The sequence below is a fragment of the Belonocnema kinseyi genome, chromosome 9, assembly GCF_010883055.1.
Source record: "Belonocnema kinseyi isolate 2016_QV_RU_SX_M_011 chromosome 9, B_treatae_v1, whole genome shotgun sequence".
Lineage (NCBI taxonomy): Eukaryota > Metazoa > Arthropoda > Insecta > Hymenoptera > Cynipidae > Belonocnema > Belonocnema kinseyi.
In genome coordinates, this window is record NC_046665.1 from 82,700,205 (window position 1) to 82,724,581 (window position 24,377).

Sequence of the window (24,377 nt, forward strand, 5' to 3'; positions counted from 1 at the left end):
TATTTATTATTCATATATATTATTTATATATACAACATTATCAAATTGCAGAAATTTCAAAACTCTCAGTCACGGCAGACACAATCTCGCCATGCATCTCGAAGATTGTTACGGGCAATACCGCGTCAGATTACGAGTATTCTTCAAGCCGATATTCTGTGGGGAATGGGAGTTACAGGGCGTGGAATTAAGGTATGTTTTCCGATCGAAATATTCAATTTTTAAAAAACCTTTCAAATGTCATAAAAATTTTATAAGAGGCACTTCATATAACTGTTAAGGATAATAAATTTTAAATTGTTATATTTAAATGTGAAATTATTTTATTTTCTTGATAAAATATTCTATTTTAACAGTGGTGCAAGATTAAGATTCTGGTATTTGAACATTATTGGTCAGGGAAAACGAAAAACTTGCCAGAGAAAAATTATGAAATTTTGAAAATAACTTTCTGCGGCCACCTTTATATAATATTCTTGCCAGTCATTTTTTATCTTGTATTTCTATTTATTGTTTATTTTTGCAGTTTCTTCCTTCTGACAATTATATTGATGCAAATTTTATTATTTGTTTGATAATTCAAAAATTGTTTTAAAAGGTCATCTTTTTTGGTTAAAATGGAAACTGTTTTGTTGTGAATCCGTCTTTTTGGGTTGCAAATTTAATTATTTTGGTAGAAAATTGATTTTTTGTTGAAATTTCATATTTTTGTGTTTAAAATTCTTCTTTTTATTTTGAAACTTTATTTTTTTCTGTAGAAAACTGATATTTTTTGTTAAAAATGCAACTGCTTGGTTAACAATTTATCTGCATTGATCACAGATTCAACTACTTAGTTAAAACTTCATATTTTTTTATTACAAATTGAGCTACGTAGTTGAAGGTTGAATCTCTATTAAAAAAATAATTTTTATTTTGTTGAAGATTCATAATTTTGGTTCAAAATGCATCTTATTGGATGGCGGTTCAACTACCTTGTTGAAAAATGATCTTTTTTAGTAGAAAATTCATCTTTTCTGTTAGAATGTAAATTTTCATGGTTGAAATTTCGATTATTTTTTTATTTTAAAAATCATCTCTTTTGGTAAGAATTTCATTTTTTGTTAAAAATTCATCGTTGCAGGTTAACAATTTCACTGTTTCGATAAAAATGAACTATTTTGTAGAAAATTAAATTATTCTGTTAAAAAATAAACTGGTTGAAAGTTGAACTATTGTATTGAAAATTCGTTTTTTTTTTAATATCAACTGTTACATTTTTCGTCGAGAATCCATCTTTTTGCTGAAAGTTCAACTTCCTGGGTTAAAAATTCAATTATTTTTTTAAAAATGTGGTCTTTTTGGCATTCAAATTGAACTATTTGGTTGAAATTGCAACGGTTTTTGGTTGAAGCCTAATATTTGTTATTAAAAAGACGACCATTTGGTTGAAAATTCATCTTTGTAGGTTGAAAATTTGGGTTACACCCATTCCTACACAATTTTTATCTACACAAAATATATTGTACACAAGTATACTGATCATATTTTTTCTACACAAAACTTTTTCTACACAAAATGCTTCCTACACATAATTTAGAACTGTTATATTTTTCCTACACAACATTTTTCCAATGTTCTTTGGAAGTTTTATTTTTTTTTTCTGCATCAAATATTTTATACACAAAACATAGCCTACACAGAATTTAATACTGTTACATTTTTCTACGCAAAACTTTTTCGGCACAAAATATTTCTTACATAAAATTTAATATTGTGTGGTAGTTTTATTTTTTTCCGACAAAAATATTTTATACACAAAACATTGCTCAAACAGAATTTAATACTGTTAAATTTTTCTACGCAAAACTTTTTCTACACAAAACATTGCGTACACAGAATTTAATACTGTTAAACTTTTCTACGCAAAACTTTTTCTGAACAAGCAAAGCAATAATTATAATTATACCTTTTATTAACGTTAAAGTTCGTGATCAATGAAGGTAACAAGAGTGCTCAGACCGTGTTCTTATATAGTAATCGGCGAAGCAAAGCTAAGCCTCGTCGAATTTTGTAATTCTGATATTAGAATCGTAATCAGGGACCCAAAAAACTCCCGTAAATCGAGTTTTATGCTGACTGTAACCAAATTTTCCAATTTCGTAAAAAATGGTTGCTATTTTGTAGGCGCCATTTTGAATTTTTAAATTCTGATATCAGAATCGTTATCAGCGACCGCAAAAACCACATATCGAATTTTATGCTCATATAGAAGTTATCCCTGTCTCTCAGAATCTTTTATAGACCTGCAAAAAAAAAACTCTATTTTTGCATATTCTGGATTTTTTTTCGAAGAAACTGACCTACGAAAAATTCTGCAAAAAATATATTGTTTAGTTCAATGTATGAGATATTTGCAAAAAAAATTTAGATCTCTAGAACTTGTACTTTAGACAAAGCCGAATTCATTGTAAAAAAAAAACGAGATTTTCGAGTTTTATTTGTTTATAACTAATGAGTAATTAACAAATTCACATACTTTTTTGTGCTAGTTGTACTACTTACATCCCCAAGAGTTTATTAAAAAATAGCATTCGTATTTATATGTCAACGCGAACTAGAAATCCAATAAAAACTTAGGAGAAGTAAGTGAGACGTATACGTCCCACTGCGTCGCAAAGGGTTAAATTGTGTAGGAAAAGTTTTATACTTAGTGCTTGTATGTACTCGTAGAATATGCCTGTGTATCTTCACTCCGAATATTTTCTATATAGCAGCAAGACGATTTCAATTTAAACTATAATCATTTCTTCTTGTGTAGGATCTACTTTTTGTAAAGAATATTTAATGTGCTGTTTTAAATATGTTATGCAGGATATATTTTGGACAAGAAAAATATTGTACATTATATTTTTGTGCACAATGTTTACAGACTATCTTGATAATAAAATCATACTATTTAATTTTGTGTAGAATATACATATTCTGCGTGAAAATTTTGTGTGTAGGTAAAAATAAAAGCATTAAACAATATTCAATCATGTGTAGGAAATCTTCTGCATGGACCAAATTTTTTTTAGGGAAAATATAACAATATTAAATTATGTGTGGGAAACATTTTGTGCAGAAAAAGTTTTGCGTAGGAAAAATATAACAATATTAAATTATGTGTAGGAAATATTTTGTGTAGGAAAAAAATAAAACTACCAAACAATATTAAATTCTCTGTAGGAAATATTCTGTGTAGGAAACGTTTCATGTAGAAAAAGTTTTGTGTAGGAAAAATATGATCAGTATACTTGTGTACAATATATTTTGTGTAGAATAAAATTGTGTAGGAAAAGAGTTTTCCCGAAAATTCAACTATTCGGTTAAAAGTTCAACTATTTTGTTCAGGACTCAATTTGTGTTGTTCAAAATTTATTTTTATTACCGAAAGTTGAACTTTTCTAATTGAAGATTCATCATTTTAGTTGTGAATTAATCTCTTATGTTGAAAATTTAAAAAATTGGTAGTTTTCAATTGAAATTCGTCATTTTTGTAGAAAACTAATCTTCTTGGCTTGAATTTTCTTCTTTTTATTTTTTAACGCAACTATTTGGCTGAAAAGTAACGTTTTTGTAGGATATTTATATTTTTCAATTCGAAATTCAAGTGTTTTATAAAAAATTTGTCCTTTGGCTTGAAAGTTCAACAATTTGATTGAACCTATTTTTCTTTCTCGACTGAAAAATCTTCATTTGGTTAAAAAATCATTTTTTGGTTGAAAGATTCATCAATTTAGTTCAAAATTAAACTTTGTGTCTGAAAAATGGACTATTTTGATGAAAATGCAATTGTTTCGGTTGAAGTTTAATCATTTTTATTAAAAATTCGACCATTTGGTTCAAGATTCAAGTATTTGGTTAAACTTTGAACTATTTTTATGCAAATTCATTTTTCTTGATTAAAAATACTTTTTTTTTTGGACATTAATCTCTTCAGGTTTAAAAAGTTAACTGTTTTCTAAAATATTCAACTTTTTAAATCGAAAATTCAACTATTTAGTCCGAAATGTAACTATTTCGTTGAAATTTTAACTATTTTATGAAAAAATCGTCGATTTTTTGTTAAAAATGTACTTTTTGTATAATAAATTTAACTGTTCTAATTGAAGCTTCATTACTTTATTTGAAAATTCATTTCTTTCGTTGAAAATTGAAGTATTTTATAGAAATCTTGTGTTGATTTTGGTTAACAATAATTGTTATAACTTAAAACTGAACTTTTCCATTTGTTGTGGAAAATTGATCTTGTTTAGTTAAAAATTCAAGCACTGCGTTGATTTGTTATATAATTATCGTATGATATATTTATACCAGAAACCCCAAAAAGTTATTTTTTCATATCTATTTTCCATGGGAAATTTCGAGTTCTTTTTTATTTAATTATCCTTCTGATATGTTTGAAAGTAATCGCTACTATATCGAATAGGTAGCAGTTTTTGATACAGGACTAGCCGCTAGTCACCCACATTTCAAAAAAATCAAGGAACGTACCAACTGGACCAACGAAAAAACATTAGAAGATGGTCTCGGCCATGGAACTTTTGTAGCCGGTGTCATCGCTTCATCTTCCAGAGAATGTTTTGGACTCGCTCCCGATGCAGAACTTTACGTTTTTCGTGTTTTCACCAATTCTCAGGTAAGATTTCGTTTGTAAGATTTGGTTAAATCACTTTGTTAAGAGGTCATTTTTTTAAAGATTTATATTATTAGTTGAACATTCATCTCTTCAGCTATTTTGTTGAAATTAATCTTTTTTAATTGAAAATTCAACAAATTGAGTAAAAGTTAAACTACATTGTTAAACATTAATTTTTTTGATTGAAGGCTTAAGTCTTTGGTTGAAAATTTAACTGTTTAGTGGGAAAGCATTTTTTGATTTAAAATTAATTTTTTAACTGAAAATGTAACTTTTTCATTTTTTTAAGATTGATCTAGTTTAGTTGAAAATTCTCCTTTTTGAGTCAAAAAATCCATTTTTCAGGTTGGACGTTTCATTTTTGTTGGATAGAAATGCATCAGTTTCATGTAAAATTAATTTTTGGCTGAGAAGTCATATTTTTTGTTTGAAAATTAAACGTTTGTAGAGAAAATTCGTCTTTTGGCTTAAAGGTTGAATAATTTAGATAAACTTTTCTTTATTTCTGGAGTGAAAAATCTTTATTTGATGAAAATTTGTCTTTTTGATTAAAAAACATTTTTTTATATAAATTTAATCTTTTTTGTTTGAAATATAAACTATGACACCTGGTTAATGGGAATTTATCTTTTTAATTTAAAATTAAACTATTATTTTGAAAAATTTAAGTAATGTATTTGATTAAAAAGCCATCTTTTATAGTAGAAAAGACATCCTTTACTTTAAAATAAATTAATCAATTTAAGATTTATATCTGAAATACTGTATTATTCCGTTTATAAAAGATTCTAGTTAAAAGTATTACAAGCTTAAAATGCTGGTATTTGAATATTAATGATCAAGGATTTTGAAAATTAAGTTCACGGACACCCTGCTTAATTCTAGTAGCAATAACTATTGAAACATTTTTAGAAATTCAAAATTACGTGCATTAATAGGGGGGGGGGGGGGGGCTGAAATTGGTTGTTTCGGTTTGTTACATAAATTGACAAAGATCCTGGAACATATTAAAGTTATTGTTTTTCCATTTCAATTATAGCAACTAAAAGCGATAACATCTATTTTAGCTTAAAAAATTATTTATGAGACAATTAAGGGAGTAAGAAATATCATTGGACTAACAGCTGTTCTTCATAAACTATATTCCTTTAAAGACCGGGAAAAAGGCTTAATGATCGTAAATTGACCGGAAATATTTTTCTTCGTTTAAAACGGCAACCCTGATCATAGAAGGTGATGTTTTTCTTTTACTCCCTTGTAGGTTTCCTACACATCGTGGTTCCTTGATGCCTTTAACTACGCTATACTTGCCAAAGTGACAGTATTGAATCTCAGCATTGGAGGTCCAGACTTTATGGACCATCCGTTTGTTGATAAAGTTTGGGAACTTACTGCTAATGGCGTTATTATGGTATCTGCTATTGGTAACGATGGTCCACTATATGGGTGAGTTAATCAAGTTTTGAGAATAAACGCTAGTTCATTTCAAGAGTGGATTCAGAAAAGTTTTCAGAGTGTTAAAAGAACTTTTCAAATTGAATATAATAAGGCGATAACTTCCACTTTATTTTTATTTTTCAATTATAGTTTTCACGTTTATTAAAAACCTGAAAGTATATGCACGGTTTGGGACGTGCATAAATTTCGTAAAGTCATTGGGGGGAGGGGGCAAAGATTTTTCTATACTGTGTTACATGGGGTACATTTTTGGTCAAAAATTCATTTCAGGTTGAAAATTCAACTCACTGTCTTTATCAAAATTTCATATTTTTTTTAAGATTCATAATTTTAGTTAAATATTGAACTGTTTTGTTGCAAATTAAATTTTTTGCTGATAATTCATATTTTTGGTTTAAAAATTCGTATGTGTGAAAATGTGTATTTTTCGGTAAAAACTTAATCTTCTTGGTTGAAAATGAAACTACTTGGTTAAAATGTTTTGCATTTTGTTGAAAATTATTTTTTTTTATCAAATTAAATTTTTGGGTAAAGTTCTAACTTTTTGGTTAAAAATTAATCTGTTTTTGAGGATTCACGCAATTTGTTCAAAAGCTGTTTTTTTGTTCAATCCAATTGTTTTTATTTAAAGATTAAAATATATATTTTTTAATATCAACTATATTTTCGTTGAAAATTCATCTTTTTAGGTTGAAAATAGAACTACTTTCTTAAAAATTCATTTTTTTTCAATGGTTGATAATTTTAGCGACAAATTCATTAATCTGTTTGGTGGAAAACTAAGTTTTTTGTTGAAAATTCATATTGTCGGTTTGGTAATTCAACAGCTTCATATAGAATTTTGTTTAATTGAAGAATTTTGTAGAAAACTGAGCTATGTGGTGGGACTTCAACTCTTTTGTAGAATATTCGTTTTATTTTATCATTGAGAATTAAATCTTGTTAATAAAAATTGAACTATTCCATTTTTGGTTAAAAATTACTTTTTGTAGTTTACCAATTCAATTATTTGGTTGGAAATTGAAATAGTTTGTTGAAAATTCGACTTTTGGTAGAAAATTAATCTTCTTGATTAAAATTAAAATTTTTGGTTAAAAATGTACGAATTTTATTGAAAAATTATTTTTTAGGTTAGCAGCCAATTTTTTAATAATAAAATGTAACCGTTTGGTTGAAAATTTATGTTATTTAAAAAAAAATATATATCTTTTTTGGTAGAAAATTAATCTTCTTGGTTGTAAATTTAAATATTTGCTTGAAAACTTATGTATTTAAAAAAAATTGCCTGTTTAGTAAAAAAAACCTTGCTGGTTAAAAAATTAACTATTTGGTTACAAATGTATGTATTCTGTTGAGAATTCGTCTTTTTTAGTAGAAAATTAATCTTCTGAATGGAAAATTGATCTTTTTGGTTAAAAGTGTAATTATTTGATTGAAAATACAACTTTTTTGTAGAAACCTCGTTTTTTTAACATGAAAATTTCACTGAAGGGTTTCAAATTGAAGTGTTTTTTTTTTGAAAATTTGTCTTCTATAGTAAAAAATTAATTTCCTTGGTTGAAAATTCAATTACTTGGTTGCAAATTCACCACTCAGGTTTTGAGTGCACACCAGATTACAAAACATTACTCAAGACTTCAAAAGTTAAAAAAAAAATTTAAGCTTTTCCAATGATTTCATGGATTTCAAAAATTTCAAAAATGACTGTACACCAGATATCATATATTACAGAACAATTTCATAAAGCTTTTAAAACTTATAAAAGATTTAAAGGATTTCAAAGATTTAAAAACATTTCGAAGATCTGAAAATATTTCAAAAGGTTTCAAAACATTTTAGAAGATTTAAAAAGATTTCACTAACATATTAAATAATTCACAATTAAATTTCAACGATTAAAGAAGATTTCACAAATAACTATTGGAGATAAATTTCTCAAATATTTCAAAAAATGTAAAAAATATTTCACAAAAATTCCCCAAGGATTTCGAACATTTCATAAATGTTGCAAGGGTTTTAGATTTGATAGAGGCGTGTTTTTAAAAAGCCATAGTTTTCAATAGAATACAAGAATTCAAAGATTTTGTAAAGGGTACAGTACGCCAGATTTCAAAGATTTTAAAACATTTCGAGGATTCAAAATAATTGCAACTTTTTTAATGATTTCAAACGAACACGAAAAATTTTGAAAATATTTAAAAGATGTTAAATTATTTCAAAAGATTCCAAAATAACGAATACAAAAAATTTCACAAACTAAGAAAAAAGAAAACTTTCACAAATATTTCAATAATTTCGGATTTCAGATTTCAAGGATTATAAAGATTTCAAAGATTATAAATATGTTACACAAATTTTAAAAGATTCCAAAAGATTTCACAGAAATTCCAAGTTTTCACAAAGATTTAAGCTACTTCGAGAGGTTTCAACAAATTTACAAAGATTTCAAAGACGACTTATTTTCATAATAAATTGAAAATTTGTTTATTTATGGTTCTGCTTTCTTTAAAAATCGTTGACCAATAAAAAATAAAATGGTTCATTTTTTACATCTATATATAGACGGTTATTTAATTATTTCATGTAAAAAAGTAGACGTGGAAAACCTGGAAAAGAGTTTAAAATTAGTTCCAAAGAATCGCTGGACACCCTGTTTAAGTATACATGATATTTTCAGTACTTTAAACAATCCCGCCGATCAGATGGATGTAATCGGTGTCGGTGGTATTAACTGGGAGGATCAAATAGCTCGATTCTCGTCACGCGGTATGACTACTTGGGAATTACCATACGGTTATGGGCGGGTTAAGCCTGATTTAGTAACATATGGTTCAGGAGTACGAGGATCAGCTCTCAAGAGTGGTTGTAGAACACTATCGGGCACTTCAGTGGCTAGTCCTGTTGTCGCGGGAGCTGTGGCACTTTTAGCCAGTGGTTTTCTTGGCTCTGATGAATCATCAAAACTTGATGAAAAGGTGCGTGATGAGTAGCAAGTATAAGGGAGAGTAAGGCACGAATAAAGGCAAAGTGAAATGTTCCACGGTCTAAACCTGTTAACTGACATTTCAGAAATCTTACACCGTGAAGGAAAATCGTAGTTATTTTTGTAATTTTCAATATTTTTGAAACTGTAAAATGTTTTTTGTTCACTTACTAGAGAAAAATAATACAAGACAGTTTTATAACATTTGAATCAAAATTGAACGTTATATGACAAGTGAAAACTATTCGTATGTTATCCACAAGGGGTCCAGCGGTCTAAACCTGTTTTCTGCAGTGTTCTACCGCCGATTTTCTATTGTTTTTCCCGGGCTCGTATTATTCTGCTTTGTTTTTCAAGCTGCGGACAAGTTTTATTTATCAAAATGTTTGAAATTGCACGTTGAATATGGGTGTGCTTGCAAAAAATTTTAATAGTTTATTGCACAAATTTCCTGAGTGTTAGTAGTTGAGGTGCGTCCATCACCTTCGTCACTGCCCACACACTTATATGTGTCTTACTGGCCTATTCAACGAGTAAACTGAACCTATGTGAAAAAAGCACGGATTTTCCATAAGACGTCATAAGTAGTTAACATGTTTAGACCGCGGACCCAGGCTCTAGATGTCAGAACGCGATTTTCGAAAATCAATTTTAAAAAAAACTAAAAGGAATTTTTCGGTTTCGTTAGCGGGATATTAACTTTATATAAAAAATGTTTCAGAAAATACAACAAAAGTCAATTTCGAAAAAAATGTCAGTTAACAGGTTTAGACCGCGGACACTTCAAGTAGTCTACTTAACTTACTTAGATAATAATCAGTTAATACTAATGATTAGTAATCAAAATTTAAATATATTTTTAGATAACACCGGCAAGCATGAAACAAGCTCTGCTAGGATCAGCACGACGATTACCAGGAGTTGGTATGTTTGAACAAGGTGCAGGTCGCTTAGATCTTTTGCGTGCTTTTAATTATTTGCGATCCTACACACCTACTGCTACGTTAAGTCCCAGGTATGTGAAAACAGTGCCAGATTTCACACTTTTTCCTCTATTCCCCTTTATTCTCAGTTTAAAAAAATCCTCTTTTTTCCCTGTTTTCAAGGAACTTTCCCTTTTTCTCGATTTTTGCTTAAATACAAACTAGATTGGTAGAACCCAATCAGAAAATTTAAGTATTTGCCGTTGAAAGTTAACTCTGTTGAATTGAAAAATTTACTATTATATTTCTGGTTCAGAATTAATATATTTTGGTTAAAAGTCGTACTATTTATTTGAAATTTTAGTTATTTTGTTGAAAAATAAACTATTTTGTCAAAAACACTTTTTCGGTTGTTAAAAAGTCTTTTTGGCTCGAAAATTCAACTGTTTTATTGAGCATTCGTCCCTTCAAATAGACAGTTGATCTTTTTTGGATTAAAAATTAATTTTTTGAGTAGAAAATTAGTTGTTGTTGGAAATCCAATTGTTTTGTAAAACATTTTGGTTCAAAGTAATATTTTCAGTCAAAAATTCAACTGTTTTGTTGAGTATTAGTTTTTTTGAAAAGAACATATCTTTGGATTGAAAATGCATCTTTTGGCAGAAAATTAATCTTTTTTGGTTTTTAAAAAGTCTTTTTCGGCCAAAAATATTTTGTTGAACGTTCGTCTTTTTGGTTAGATAATTCAGGTTTTTTTTTAAATTAAAAATTCATCTTTTGGCAGCAAAGTAATTTTTTGGCTTGTAATTTAACTATTTTTAATTGAAAATTCCACTAATTTCTTATTGGTTCAGAGTTCATCGATTTTCTTTAAAACTTCTAGTTGATAATTTAATTATTTTCTTGAAAAAAGACTATTTTGACAAAAATACTTTTTGGTTGTCAACAAGTTTTTTTAAAAATCAAAACGTCAATTGTTTTGTTGAAAATTCGTCTTTTTAGATAGAAAATCTATTCTTTTGGATTGAAAATTAATTTTGTTGTTGAAAATTCAATTGTTTTGTTAAATATTCGTCTTTTTGGATTAAAAATTCATCTTTTGGCAGAAAAGTTATTTTTTTTTGGTTTGAAAGTTAATTCTTTTTAATTGAAAAGTCTACTTTTTTATGATTTATAATATATTTGAGAGTTTTTTTAAAATAAAATAACTTTTTTGAATAATTTTGTGTTGTTATAATATTGCGTTTCTAAATTTCTACTCAAAGATTCTACTATTATATTTCAGGTTCAGAATTCCTCTCTAGTTCAAAATTTTATTTGATTGAAAATTTAACTATTTAGTTCAAAAGTCATATTTTTCTTTTGGTAAAAAGGTTTTCTATTTTTGGTTCGCAATTCAGTTATTTTTGTTAAAAATTTAATTATTTTGTTGAATACTCTACTGTTTGATTTAAAGTTGAATTACTTTGTAAGAAATTTATTTTTTTGGTTGAAGATCCATCTCTTTTTTTGTGAAAATTTGATTATATCTTTATTAAGAAATCTTTTTCAATTGCAAATTTGTCTTTTTGGTCAGAAAACTCATCTCTTTTGGTTAAAAATAATACTGTTTGCTTGAAAATTCTTCTCTTTTTTTACAAATTAAAATGTTTGAAAATGTTTTTTTATTATTTAGGATTCAACTATTTTGTCGATAATTCGTATTGAAGCTTTGTAGGCGTTATAATTTATAATGTATTAATGAAAATGGATGATTTTTAATTGAAAACGCAACTTTTTAATAGAAAATTCGTCTTTTTATTTCGATAAAAATTCAATATATTTCGTCTCCAAATCTTAGGAATATGGTATCTAAATTAACCTTTAAGTATGGATGAAGAATTTTTTAGAGTTTCGGAAGATATGGAGCAATTTTACAGGACCTATAAGGTTTTATGATATTTTTGAAGATTTCACATGATTTTATAAGATTTCCGAGGATTTCAATGTTGTGAAGGGCTTTTCAAGCTCTCAGTGTATTTTAATACATTTTACAGGATTTCGTAAAAAATCGTCATATAGAATTTCGCGAGATTTTATAACATTTTTAGTAGAGTTCAAAGAATTTATTTATTCATGAGAAGTGAGGTATTTTGTAGGTTTTCAAAAGAGTTGAATGATTTTAGGGAATTTAAAAAGCTTCCGAGGAATTTCCAATTAATTTCAATAACTTACAGGGATTTTAAAATGATTGCAATATTTTAGGATAAAGAATTTTCTAGGCTTCCAGGAAATATCGCTAGATCTCATAAAATTCCATAGGATTTAATAATATTTTATTCCATTTTAAAGAATTTATTCAAGATAAGTGAGGTATTTCGTGGGGGTTCAAAGATTTGAAGAGATTTGAAATTATTTTTTGGAATTCATCCTGAATTCTTATTAATTAACCCTAATTTTTTAAAATTCTTTGGAAGTATCTAAAAAATGAGTAGTCCACTTGAATGCTTCTAAATGTACTCAATTCTACTTAATTCGATGGATTTTTTTTACTTTTAAAATTTTGTTATTGCAATTGATCCATATTGATCAAATTTTCTGAATTCAACGAAGCTTTTTGATATTTTTAAATTGCTTTCAACCCATTTCGTTTTTTAAATCACCTTGAATTTTTATGAATTTCACCGAATTTTCGTTTATTTTAAAATCCTCTAAATTCATTCCAATTTTACGGAAATCAATTGAATTTTTCTCATTTAAAAAAAATGTCCATTTCATTTGGATTCTTTCGAATTTAACTTTAATGGTTTTGAAATGTTATGAATTTATCCTGAATTTGTTACCCTTTGAAAACGAAAAAAATACCCTATGAGCGTGACAAAAAGTATCCTTTGGTCCCTATATTTTATGGAGCCTGTATCTAACTTATTCAAGCATATGAAGGCACAATATAATAAATAAGAAATGAATACATTTTATCAACTTTTCTTATTAATAATCTTTAACACCAGAGAAGGTAGGGTTCCATAGGTTCCTACTAATTTGTTACCTAAAGGTTTATTTTATTTTAAAGAATCTATTCCCCTATTTTTGAGAATAATAGCTCTGTTTTTCCTCTTTTGTGAGCATTTTCAGGGTGTCTACCCTACCTGGAAAGCCTGGAATTGTCAGGGAATTTTTATATACCTGGAAAACCCGAAAACGTCAGTGAATAGTTTTTTAAATTCAGGGAATTTTTTCGAGTGCGTGTTCGATTTTTTGTTTAGTTGCAATATTAAATTGAATAACAATGATTTAAATGAAAAATCATTTTTTAATGAAAAATTAGCTATTACAGTTACAACTTGAACTATTCTGTTGACATTTTTTTTGTAGAAAATTAATTATTTTATTGGAAATATAGCTATTAAATATTTGGTTAAAGAATGATCTTTTTTAGTTAAAAATTTCGACTTTTTTGGTAGAAATTAATTTTCTGGTTTGAAAACTAACCTTTTTGTTGGAAATTCTATGATTCCAGTTGTAACTATTCAAGTTGAGGATTTATCATTTTAGCTGAAAAGTCATCACCTTGTTTGAAAATGTGATTATTAAAAAAAAATTAGTTTTTTAAAAATTGAAAATAGATATTTTTTACCGGACAATGCAACTATCCCAATTAAAAATTACATTCTTTTAGCTGAAAATTTCTCTTTTTGGTTTAACATAAATTTTTAACTAAAAATTTAACAATCCAATTTTTGGTTGACAATTTATCTCTTTGATTGAAAATTCCTGTAGTTTCTTGAATTCTTTGGTAAAAATTAATCTCCTTGGTTAAAAATTCATCTTTTTGGTTAAAAATTAACTATTCCATTTTTTATGTTATTCTTTTCACCAGATTAAGCGTATTAAATAATTTGTTAGAAAATTAATCGTCTGATTTGAAAATTTATTTTTGTTTTTGCTTAAAAGTTCAAGTATTGCAATAAAATATTGATCATTCTAGTATCTAATTCATCTTTTTGGTTGAAAATAAAACTGATTGGTTCAAAGTTAAATTAAAGTTTTAAAAACGAATATGTAATTTTTTTGTGGAAAATTAATTTTTTTAACTGAAAAATTAAACATTTCATTTTTGGTTGAAAACTGATCTTCTTTAGTTTAAAATTGAGCTATTTGCTTGAAAATTGATTTTTTTTCAGTTGAAAATTCAACAATTTGGTTAAAAATTTATCTATCTTTTTGAAAAATCAAATTTTCTCTTGAAAAATTATGAATTTGAAGCGATTTAAATTTAATTTAATATTGGGAATGGTTAAACTGCAATGTGCCACCTGGTGACCAAAATCCGAACTAGAAAGAATAGGTACGATTTTAAAGATGCATTTTAATTTGTGCATAAAAATGTTTTAACGATTTTTTGCGAAGTTTAAAGTATTTATTGGATACTAAAAATAAGTCTTTATCGAAAACAAAGGGCTTAGATGGGAGTTACATATTATACAATGAAAAAACACATTTTTGGACAGAAATATTTTTCTAAAAGAAAAACAATTTTGTTCTGTTTATTATGATTTTCAAAAGATTATAAACTTAAATGGACTTATTTTGAAGCAAAAATGAACTCAAACTAAATTTTTAATAATTTATACATGAAATATTTATTATATAAAAATCAGATCTAAAAGTTGGGTTAGAATTCGTATTTAAATTCCATTCGTCTATTATTCATATTCTTTGCATAATCTAGATACAATTCCTCGCTACATACATTAATTAAAGTTTAATTAAGATTACAATGCATTGAAACCTACATGAAAAAGTGAATTTTTTTTTTAAACCCATATGACAAAAATGTGTTCTTTCACTGTATAAAATGAAAATTATTTAAAACAATTAATTTTTTATAAAGATTTATTTTTTAGTATTCAATCATTGTTTTATAATTCACAAAACAATCATAAAAACACTTTTATACAAAATTAAAAAATTAAAATACATTTTTTTAAATTGTGCCTACTCTTTCCAGTTCAAGGTTTCGATACCAGGTGGCATTATTTTACCTAAATATTCATTGAATTTTAAGTATACGCAGATAACATAAAAATTGGTTTGAATTATTATTCAAATTCATCGATTTGAGAGACAAATCCAAGAAATTATTAATTATGTTTTCAGTATTATTTAATTAATATATCGTGCTAAATTATTAAAAAATATCTTCTAATATTAAAGAAATTCCTAGAAACTTAAGCAACATTTTAAATAAACTCGCGAAATATTATACCTGGAAAAAGCTTGAGATACCTGGAAAAAACTTGGCATTGTCAGGGAATTTTTTTTCGGAATTTCTGTAGACACCCTGATTTTGGACTGTGAAGTCTGTATTACATAAAAAAATTTTATATTAAATCATCAAGCAGTGACTTATAAGCATATTGTTATCTTAGTTACGTAGATTTAACGGAATGCCAGTACATGTGGCCATATTGCACTCAAGCCATTTATCACACGGGAATGCCAACGATTATTAATGTTACTATATTGAATGGCTTGGGAGTGTCTGGTCATGTTGCGGATTTAAAATGGCATCCATACACTCATGACGGAAACGGAGAAAAAATTGATGTTTCGCTGACCCATTGTGACGTCCTCTGGCCATGGTCAGGTTGGCTCGCAGTTGCGATTACAGTTCCAGCGACAGCTAGAGACTGGAATGGCATCGCTCGAGGTACTTTTTTGCAATATTGCATGTAAATTCTTTATCAGTTGTAAGAGTTGGATCATTCGAATTTTACGTGACAGTATAGTGGCTTTTGCGTATCCGTTAAAAACTCTTTAAATTTGGCTTAGGACACATTTCTCTGACAATCGAATCCCCACCCAGTGCTGGAGAGAATGAACCACGGCGATCAACTGTTGAGTTATCTTTAAAAACAAAAGTTATACCAACACCACCTCGGCAGTAGGTTTTAATTTCTAATATTTATTTTCTTTAAAAGCAATCAAGAATTTTAAAGTAAAGAGTAAGGAATATTGTTTGGTATTTTGCAGTAAGCGAATATTATGGGATCAGTTCCACAATTTACGTTATCCACCAGGCTACTTTCCCAGAGATGATTTAAGGGCTAAAAATGACCCTCTTGATTGGAATGGAGATCATATTCATACAAATTTCAAGGATATGTACCAACATTTACGAAATGCTGGATATTATTTAGAAGTATTAGGAACCCCTTTTACTTGTTTCAGTGCAAAAAATTATGGAACTTTACTTATTGTTGATAGCGAAGAAGAGTTTTTCCCACAAGAGGTTTGTAAGAGAAATTAATTTAACCCTCCAACTGTACACTGGTGCGAATTCGCACTCGAGGTTTTTTCATTTTGTTGGCATTTGTGCAAACACAGCTGCAGCGTATTATCCCCACATATATTAAATATGCGATATATGCTAGTTGTTTATTACATGTTAAATATATTAAATAATTAATATTGATATTACAAACAAACCAACTAGCACCAGTGTACCGTTTACCTATGCTGGGTTGGAGTGTGCCGTTTAAGGGTTAAGTACCTGAGGGGAAGTACAAGAGAACCTTTTTTATAATAATAAGTTATAATAATAACCTTGATTGATTGTTAGGTAGCGAAATTGAAAAAGGACGTGGAAGAAGAGGGCTTATCAGTAGTCGTATTTGCTGATTGGTATAATGTGACTGTAATGAAAAAAGTAAAATTTTATGATGAAAATACACGACAATGGTGGGTACCGGATACAGGAGGTGCCAACGTACCAGCTTTAAATGACTTGCTTTATCCAAATTGGGGTATAGCATTCAGCAGTGATGTGCGGGATGGACAGTTTGTTTTAGGACAGCATCCACCAGTTATATATGCTTCTGGAACTACAATATCTCGGTAAAGCTTAAATTTATATATAATTAAGTAGAGTTTTTAAATGTCCAAGAATTTATGCTGAGGAAATGCTCTCGAGAATATGCTCAACATTTAATCTCGATTTGATCTTTTATTTACTTTTTTTAATTTTTATTTTATCTCGAATTTAAAGCATTTATTGTTTAAACAAATACATATCATAATTACTACATTTTTTTGCAAAAACATTCTAGAGTAGAATAAACATATGTTGAGGATTCAAACTATTTTGTTGAAAAATCACCCTTTTTGGTTGAATTCAACTATTTTTGGTATAAATATAAAATTCTTTTTATTTGAAATATCAAATATACGATTTTTCGTTGATAATTCTTCGTTTTTGGTAGAAAATTCAACTACTTAGTTGTGAATGTTACTTCTTCGTTAAAAATTTATTTATTTCGGTGATGATTAATAATTTTTGTTGAAAACCATTTTTTTGTTCGGAATTATGTTTTCTAGTTGAAAATGAATTGTTTTAACTGAAAATTTAACTTGTACATGTTTGGTTCGAATTTTACCTTCTTAAATTGAAAATTCAAATTTTAGTTAAAAAATCCTATATTTTATTGAAAATTCGAGTTTGTGGAAAAATATTTAAGCTTTTGGGTGACGTATTCCTCTTTTTAGTTGAAAACTCCTTTAATAATTCGAATATTTGGTTGAAAATCCATGTACTTTGTAAAAATTAGTCTATTTTGGCTCTAACATTTTAACTATAATAATTTTGGATGAAAACTGATCTTTTTTAAACGAAAATTCATGTACTTTGTTGAAAATGAGTATTCTCTGCTAGAAAATTAATCTTTTGGATTGAAAATTCAAATAACTATTTGTTTAAAAATTAATATTTTTGGTTGAAGATTCATCATTTTAGCTATGATATTGTAGGAACCCTGAATAATGCTCTGTTTATGCGAATATTATGTTTTTTATTACTTTGACTTATTTTACCATTTAAATTAAGCGCCCTTTCCAATTTGAAGCGATATATTTTCCCGCAAAATTTAAATAATGTAATTATTATTAATAGAGATAGAAAATACGATTTTTTAACTCCTAAATCAAAATGTTTATAAATGCTCATCAAATTCTCAAAGCACATAAAGGTCGAGCATATTCTCATGCTCGTAAAAATTTCTCTGAGCACACTCTAGAACACTATACTGAAGGGGCCGCCCGTAAACTAAGTTACCAATTTTTAGTTTGCGAATTATGCGAAAGATAGACCTGCTACGGCAAAGTTCAATAATAACTTAATAAGTTTGAAAAGCACTTTCAAATTCTTTTATTTTTTATTGAAAAGGCTACTACTATATTTTTGGTTCGAAATTCATCTCATTTGGTTGAAAAGTTATCTTTTCTGTTCAAAAATTTAATTACTTGGGTGAAATTCGAATTACTTTGTTAAATAATCATTTTTTTTTGGTTGAAGATTCATCTCTTTGTTTCAAAGTTGAACTTTTACAATTTTAGGAAATTAATCTATTTAATTAAAAAATTATATTTTGGTTTGACTATTTTGTTAAAAATATATTTTTTTAAGATATTTAAAAAAATGTATGTATGTAATGTAAAAAAATAATTAGTAGAAAACTTGTTTAAGGATTCAACTATTTTGTTGAAAAATCGTATTTTTTGTTAAATTCAACTGTTTTTTTACTTAAAATTAAAATTGTGTTGGTTTATAGTATCAACTATTACATGTTTCGTTGAGAATTTATCTTGTTTTGTTGAAAAATCAATTATTTTGTTGTAAATTTACTTTTTAATCAAAAATTCATATTTTTGGGTTCCACATTCAATTGTTTTGTAGAAAATTGTTTTTTTTCTTTTTTTTAATTGAACTGTTAGATTAAACATTAACTTTTTTCTTGAAAAAATCATACTTTTTGGGATTAAATAATTAACTGTTTTGTGCATAATAATTTTTTTTGTTGGCTTCCAAATTAAACAATTTTGTTCAACATTCATCTCCTTGGTAGAACATTAATCTTCTTGATGGAAAACTGAACTATTTGCTTGAAAATTTAAAAGTTTAGTTAAAAATTAATTTTTTAAATTAAAAGTACAAGGTTGATAGTGAAACAACTACCTTAACATTTTTTTCTTGTGTTGAAGATGGATTTCTTTGGGTCAAAATTTAATTTGTCAATTTTTAGAAAATTAATCTTCCTAATTAAAAAATTATTTTTCGGGTTGAATGTTTAAATCTGGTTGAAAATTCGTTTTTCTTTAAGATATATTATTTCAGTTAAAAATTGAACTATTTTGTTGAAAATTGTTTTTCTTCTTTGTTGAGAACTAGTTTTTTCAAATAAAATATTGAATATTCCTTTTTTGCTGAAGTAGATCTTTTCCATTAGGAATTTAACTATTTGGTTAAAAAGACATGTAGTTCGTTAAAAAGTCGTATTTTTTTTGAAATAACAATAATTAATAAATAATTAATCTGCTTTGAATTTTTATTTGCTTGAAAATCAACTATTTAGTTATAAATTTACTTTTTTTAATAGAAAATGCAACTGTTTTGGAGCAAATTCTTCTGGTTAGGTTGAAAATTCAGTAATTTGGTAGAAAATTGCATTATTTGGTTCAAAATTAACGTTTTGCGTAGAAAATCATATTTTGGTTTGAAAATTCAACTGTTTTATGGATAATTCGTCTTTTTTTTATTGAAAATTCAACTGCTTGGTTGAAAATTTATCCTCAATAAGTTGAAAAATAAACTAATTGGTATAAAATTCATTTATTTTGTTGAAAATTCATCTTTGTGGTTGACGATTAAACTATTTGATTAACAATACGTCTTATTTGGTTGAAAGTTCACTGTTTTTGTAATTAAGTTTTTTAACTGAAATTTACCTGATTCCATTTTTAGTTCAAAAAATATTTGTTGGGGTTAAAAAGTGAAATATATTTCGACTTGAAATAAGGAATTTAAAGTGTTTCAAAATTGTCTTTAATACGGTTTTTACATTACTTTAATTTAAAAGATTTTCTCCCTTTATTTTCGTAAGAATGTCACCCCATTTCCGCGGGTTTGAGAGAATTTTGGACAACGTTGCATTTTCGGAGAGGGGGGGGGGGTTGGAAATCATAACAAAAAATTGTTAACGTAGTTTATGGTAGGCTTCTAACCCTGAATATCAGATGCTGCGGAGCCACGGGGGGCATAGGAACAATGCCGCCCTCAGAAATTGCCCATGGAGGGGCCAAGCCCCCGCTTTAATCGAATGATTAAACTCATCAGATCGTTTGAATTTTTCTAATAATCCACCTGAAATCTTTGTGAAATATTTTATGCCTTTATGAAAGATTCTTAATCTATCTGAAATCTTTGCCAAATATTTGAAATCTTTAAAAATCTTGGAAATATTTGAGAAATCATTGGAGTGTATAAAATATTTAAAATATATACGAAAGTTTTGTGAAATATTTGCGAAATATTTGAAATGTTTTTGAAATATTTGGTACTATTTGTAAAAATGATGGAAATCATTGTCGAATCTTTGGAAAATCATTGAAATCTTTTAATGCTAATCGAAATCTTTGCGAAATATTCACAATCTTGAATAAATCTCTGAAATCATTGAAATCCTTTGAAAATATTTTTGAAGTTTTCGGTATATTTTTGAGATTGTTAAAATCTTTGAGAAACCATTTAAGTCTTTGTGAAATCTTTTTAAACTATCCTAAATTTTTGCGAAATAGTTGAAATCATTGTGAAGTCCTTAGAAAATAATTGAAATAATTGTGAAATATTTGATAATATTTCGGAAATTCTTCACATCTTTACGAGACATTTGAAATTTTTGAAGGTCATTAATTCCTTTGCGAAATATTTGAAATCTTTGGGAAATCATTTAAACATTTCTGAAATCCTTGCGAAGAAATCTTTGAATATTTGATAATATTTGTGAAATTATATAAATTGTTGCAGATTCATTGAAATTATAATGCAATCTCTGGAAGATGTCGAAAATTTTAATTAAATAGTTAAAAATGTTGTGAAGTTTTTTAAATCTATCGGAAATCTTTGCGAAATATTTGAAATCTTTGTAAAATATTTCTGAAGTGTTTAGAAATATGCGAAATATTAAAACTATTTTTTAAATCTTTGATAATATTAGTGAAATTATTGAAATATTTTTAATCTATCGAAAAGGTTTTAAAGATTTTAATAATTTCACAAATGTTACCATTTGTGAAATTATTAAAATCTTTGTGAAATCTTTGGAAATATGAATTTTATACCTGTATTTATTATTATTATTATTATTTATTGTTCATTTATTATTATTTATGTACAATTTGTATTTAGGATCATATTATTACACCACATATAAATTATGCCATTCAATATTATAATTTTATTCGCCTGCTCCTGCCAAGATAAAAAAGGCTCCGCCGCTTCTGCTGAATACTACAAGTAAGCATCTGCGAGGGTCAAAGCAATATCGAATTTTTCAATTTCAGGTTTCCTCAAGAAGGTTTCCTTCTACATGCCGAGTTGCGTGATCAAGGCCAAGAACTGTTGTCCGAAACACCAGTTAAATCTACTACACTTTCACCAATAATGGGTTTACTGCAAACAAAGAGTCCTAACTTGAACAAAAAAGTTGATAATACTCAAAATGATCAAATAAACGATATCGACAATATTGAAAACGATGGCGATGACGATGACAAATCTAGCATTGTTGCTGGTAGATTAGTAGTTTATGGAGATTCAAATTGTATTGATGACAGTCACTTACAGAAACGTAAGTTTAGGCCTGAATTATGATACCTTTAGCATTTTTACCGTTTCAATAAGTTTACTTAGGGGCCGTATTTAATTTTTTAACATTAATTTAATTTAATTTTTTTGTTACGATTTGTTACGGGAGGGGGTCCATCCCTCATGTACGTAATTTTTGCAAATTCGCAAAAACTTTATCCGGAAGATTACCTTTTTAGTTATAAATTTTTATTAGTTGGTTGAAAATTTAACAATTTCCTTAAAAAGACATCCTTTTCAGTTGAAAATTCAACTGTTTTGTGAAAAATTCTTCTTTCTGGGTTAAAAATTCAACTATTTTCGTACAACATTAACCTTTTCTTTAAAAATCATACTTTGATGGTGTTAAGTCATCTGAAATCTTTTTTGGATGAAAGTTATTTTTTCTGAAAATTTGTCTCTTTGATTCAAATGGTTCAATTTTTTTAGTAGAAATATTATATCTTTTTTGGATAAAAATACAACGGTTTTATTTAAAATTGAACTATTTCTTAGAAAATTTCCTTTTTTTTAAATTCGTATTTTTGTTTTGAAAAGTCTTTCTTTGAAAATTTGTCTTTTTGATTGTTTTTTTAATTCACCTGTTTTAGTAGGATTTTCATTTTTCTTGGACAAAAATTCAACTGTTTCGTTTAAAATTTAACAATCTAGTTAAAAGGTCATAATTTTTGCTTAAGAATTCCACTTGGCAGAAAATTATCTTATTGTTTACACTTCTTATTTTTGTGTTGAAAAGTAGACTGAAATCGTTTTTAGATACAAATTTAACTATTTTTGAAAGTTTTTTTTTTAATTCATCTGTTTTAGAAGAAATTGCATTCTTTTTGAATAAAAATAAAGTGGCTCGTTTGAAAATTCAATTCTTTTTTTAATGTTTGTCTTTTTGTTTTTAAAATTTAACTGCTTTAGTAGAAATTATATCTTTCTTGGATAAAAATGCAACTGTTTGGTTGCAAATTCAGGAATTTTGTCAAAAAGTCAAACTCTTGGTTGAAAATTCTACTGTTTTGTTGAAAATATAACTATTTCACTAAAAATGTACTTTTTGTTTCTAATTTATATTTTGGTGTTTATTAATGAACTTAAAATATCTTATGGATGAAAGTTGAACTTTTTAACAAACATTTTTTTATCAGAAATTCATCTGTTTTAGTACAAATTTCGTCTTTCTTGTATAAAAATGCGACTATTTGGTATTTGGAAATTGAATTTCCAATAAAACGTGAGTTTTTGAAAAAAATCTTGTTTTTTAAATTGAAAATTCAATTATATTTGTAATCATTTATTCTTTCAAAGAATTATATATTGATCTTGAAAAGCCAACTGGAAACTTCTTTGGATGAAACGTTAACTATTAACATTTTTTTTTAATTCATCTGTTTTAAAAGTAATTTCATCCTTCTTGATTAAAAATACAACTGCTGAGTTGAAGATTCGGAAATTTTGTTGAAAAGTCATACTTTTTGGTTTAAAAATCTGCTGTTTTGTTAATAATTTAACTTTTCTGTAGAATATTTACTTATTGTTTTAATTTAAAATTTTAGTGTTAGAAAGAGGACTTAAATCTTTTCTGGAACAAAATTCAACTATTGTTAAATTTGTTAAAATAAAAATTCATCAGTGTTTTGGTATTAGAAACTCAATTTTGTTCGTAGAAACTTATTCTTTCTAAAAAAAATCATATATTGATCTTGAAAAGTCAACTGGAATATTTTTTAGATAAAAATTCAATTATTTTAGAAAATTTGCTTTGTGTTCAATCAAAATTCTTCTGTTTTGAGATAAATTTCTTTTTTCTTTTTTTAATTGAAAAATGAATTTTTTCGTAGAAATTTATTTCTTGATTATAAATTCATATTTTGATCGTGAAAAGTCACGTGAAATCTTTGAAAAATCAACTTTTTGGTAAAAAATTATTTTTCTTTACTTAAGTATATAACTATTTTGTTTGACAAATTTTGTTAAATAACTTCACTAGGGCATCATTTTTTTGTTTTTGAAGATTTATATTTTAGTTGAAAATTCATCTCTTTGGTTGAAAGTTGAACTATTTTTTTGAAAATTAATCTCCTTTTTTTATTGAAAATTCAACTACTTGGGTAAAAGTTAAATTACATTGTTTAAAATTTATTTGTTTGATTAAAGGTTGAACTGGTTGAACATTTAACTGTTCAGTAGAAAAGCCTTTTTTTAATTTTATTTGAAAATTCTCCTTTTTTTTGGAAAAAAAAAATAATTTCTTTGTTTGAAATTTCTTTTCTGTTGGGTAAAAATGCATCAGTTTCGTGGAAAATTAATTTTTGCCTGAAAACTCGTCTTTTTTGCTTTAAAATTCAATTTTTTAAGAGAAAAATCGTCTTTTGTCTTGAAGGTTCAACAATTTAGACAAGTTTTTATTTATTTTCTTGGGCGAAAAATCTTTATTTGTTGAAAATTAGTATTTTTGGTTTTAAAATTCTTTTTTTATAAATTTCATCTTTTTTGATTGAAATATAAACTAATGCCTCCTTTTTTGTTTGAAATTTATCGTTTTGGTTGAAAATTAAACTACTATGTTACAAATTGAATTATTTTATTGAAATACTGATTTATTCCGTTTATAAAAGATTCTACTAGCAATAACTAGCAAAAAATTCGTGGAAAATAAAAATTACGTACATTAAGAGAGGG

At 26.8% G+C, this 24,377-nt stretch overlaps 1 protein-coding gene across 4 annotated transcripts in view; it reads left to right on the forward strand.

The window, feature by feature from the left end:
• LOC117179981 (membrane-bound transcription factor site-1 protease) overlaps positions 1-24,377 on the forward strand; it is a 36,977-nt gene that overhangs the window by 6,416 nt on the left and 6,184 nt on the right. For all 4 annotated transcript variants that reach the window (XM_033372247.1, XM_033372248.1, XM_033372246.1 and 1 more), the window contains exons 3-12: positions 52-192; positions 4,454-4,663; positions 5,925-6,109; positions 8,799-9,096; positions 9,968-10,119; positions 15,439-15,719; positions 15,842-15,953; positions 16,043-16,301; positions 16,632-16,906; positions 21,404-21,690. In XM_033372247.1, coding sequence (XP_033228138.1) covers positions 52-192; positions 4,454-4,663; positions 5,925-6,109; positions 8,799-9,096; positions 9,968-10,119; positions 15,439-15,719; positions 15,842-15,953; positions 16,043-16,301; positions 16,632-16,906; positions 21,404-21,690 — 2,200 coding nt within the window. The remainder of the gene's footprint in view (positions 1-51; positions 193-4,453; positions 4,664-5,924; positions 6,110-8,798; positions 9,097-9,967; positions 10,120-15,438; positions 15,720-15,841; positions 15,954-16,042; positions 16,302-16,631; positions 16,907-21,403; positions 21,691-24,377) is intronic.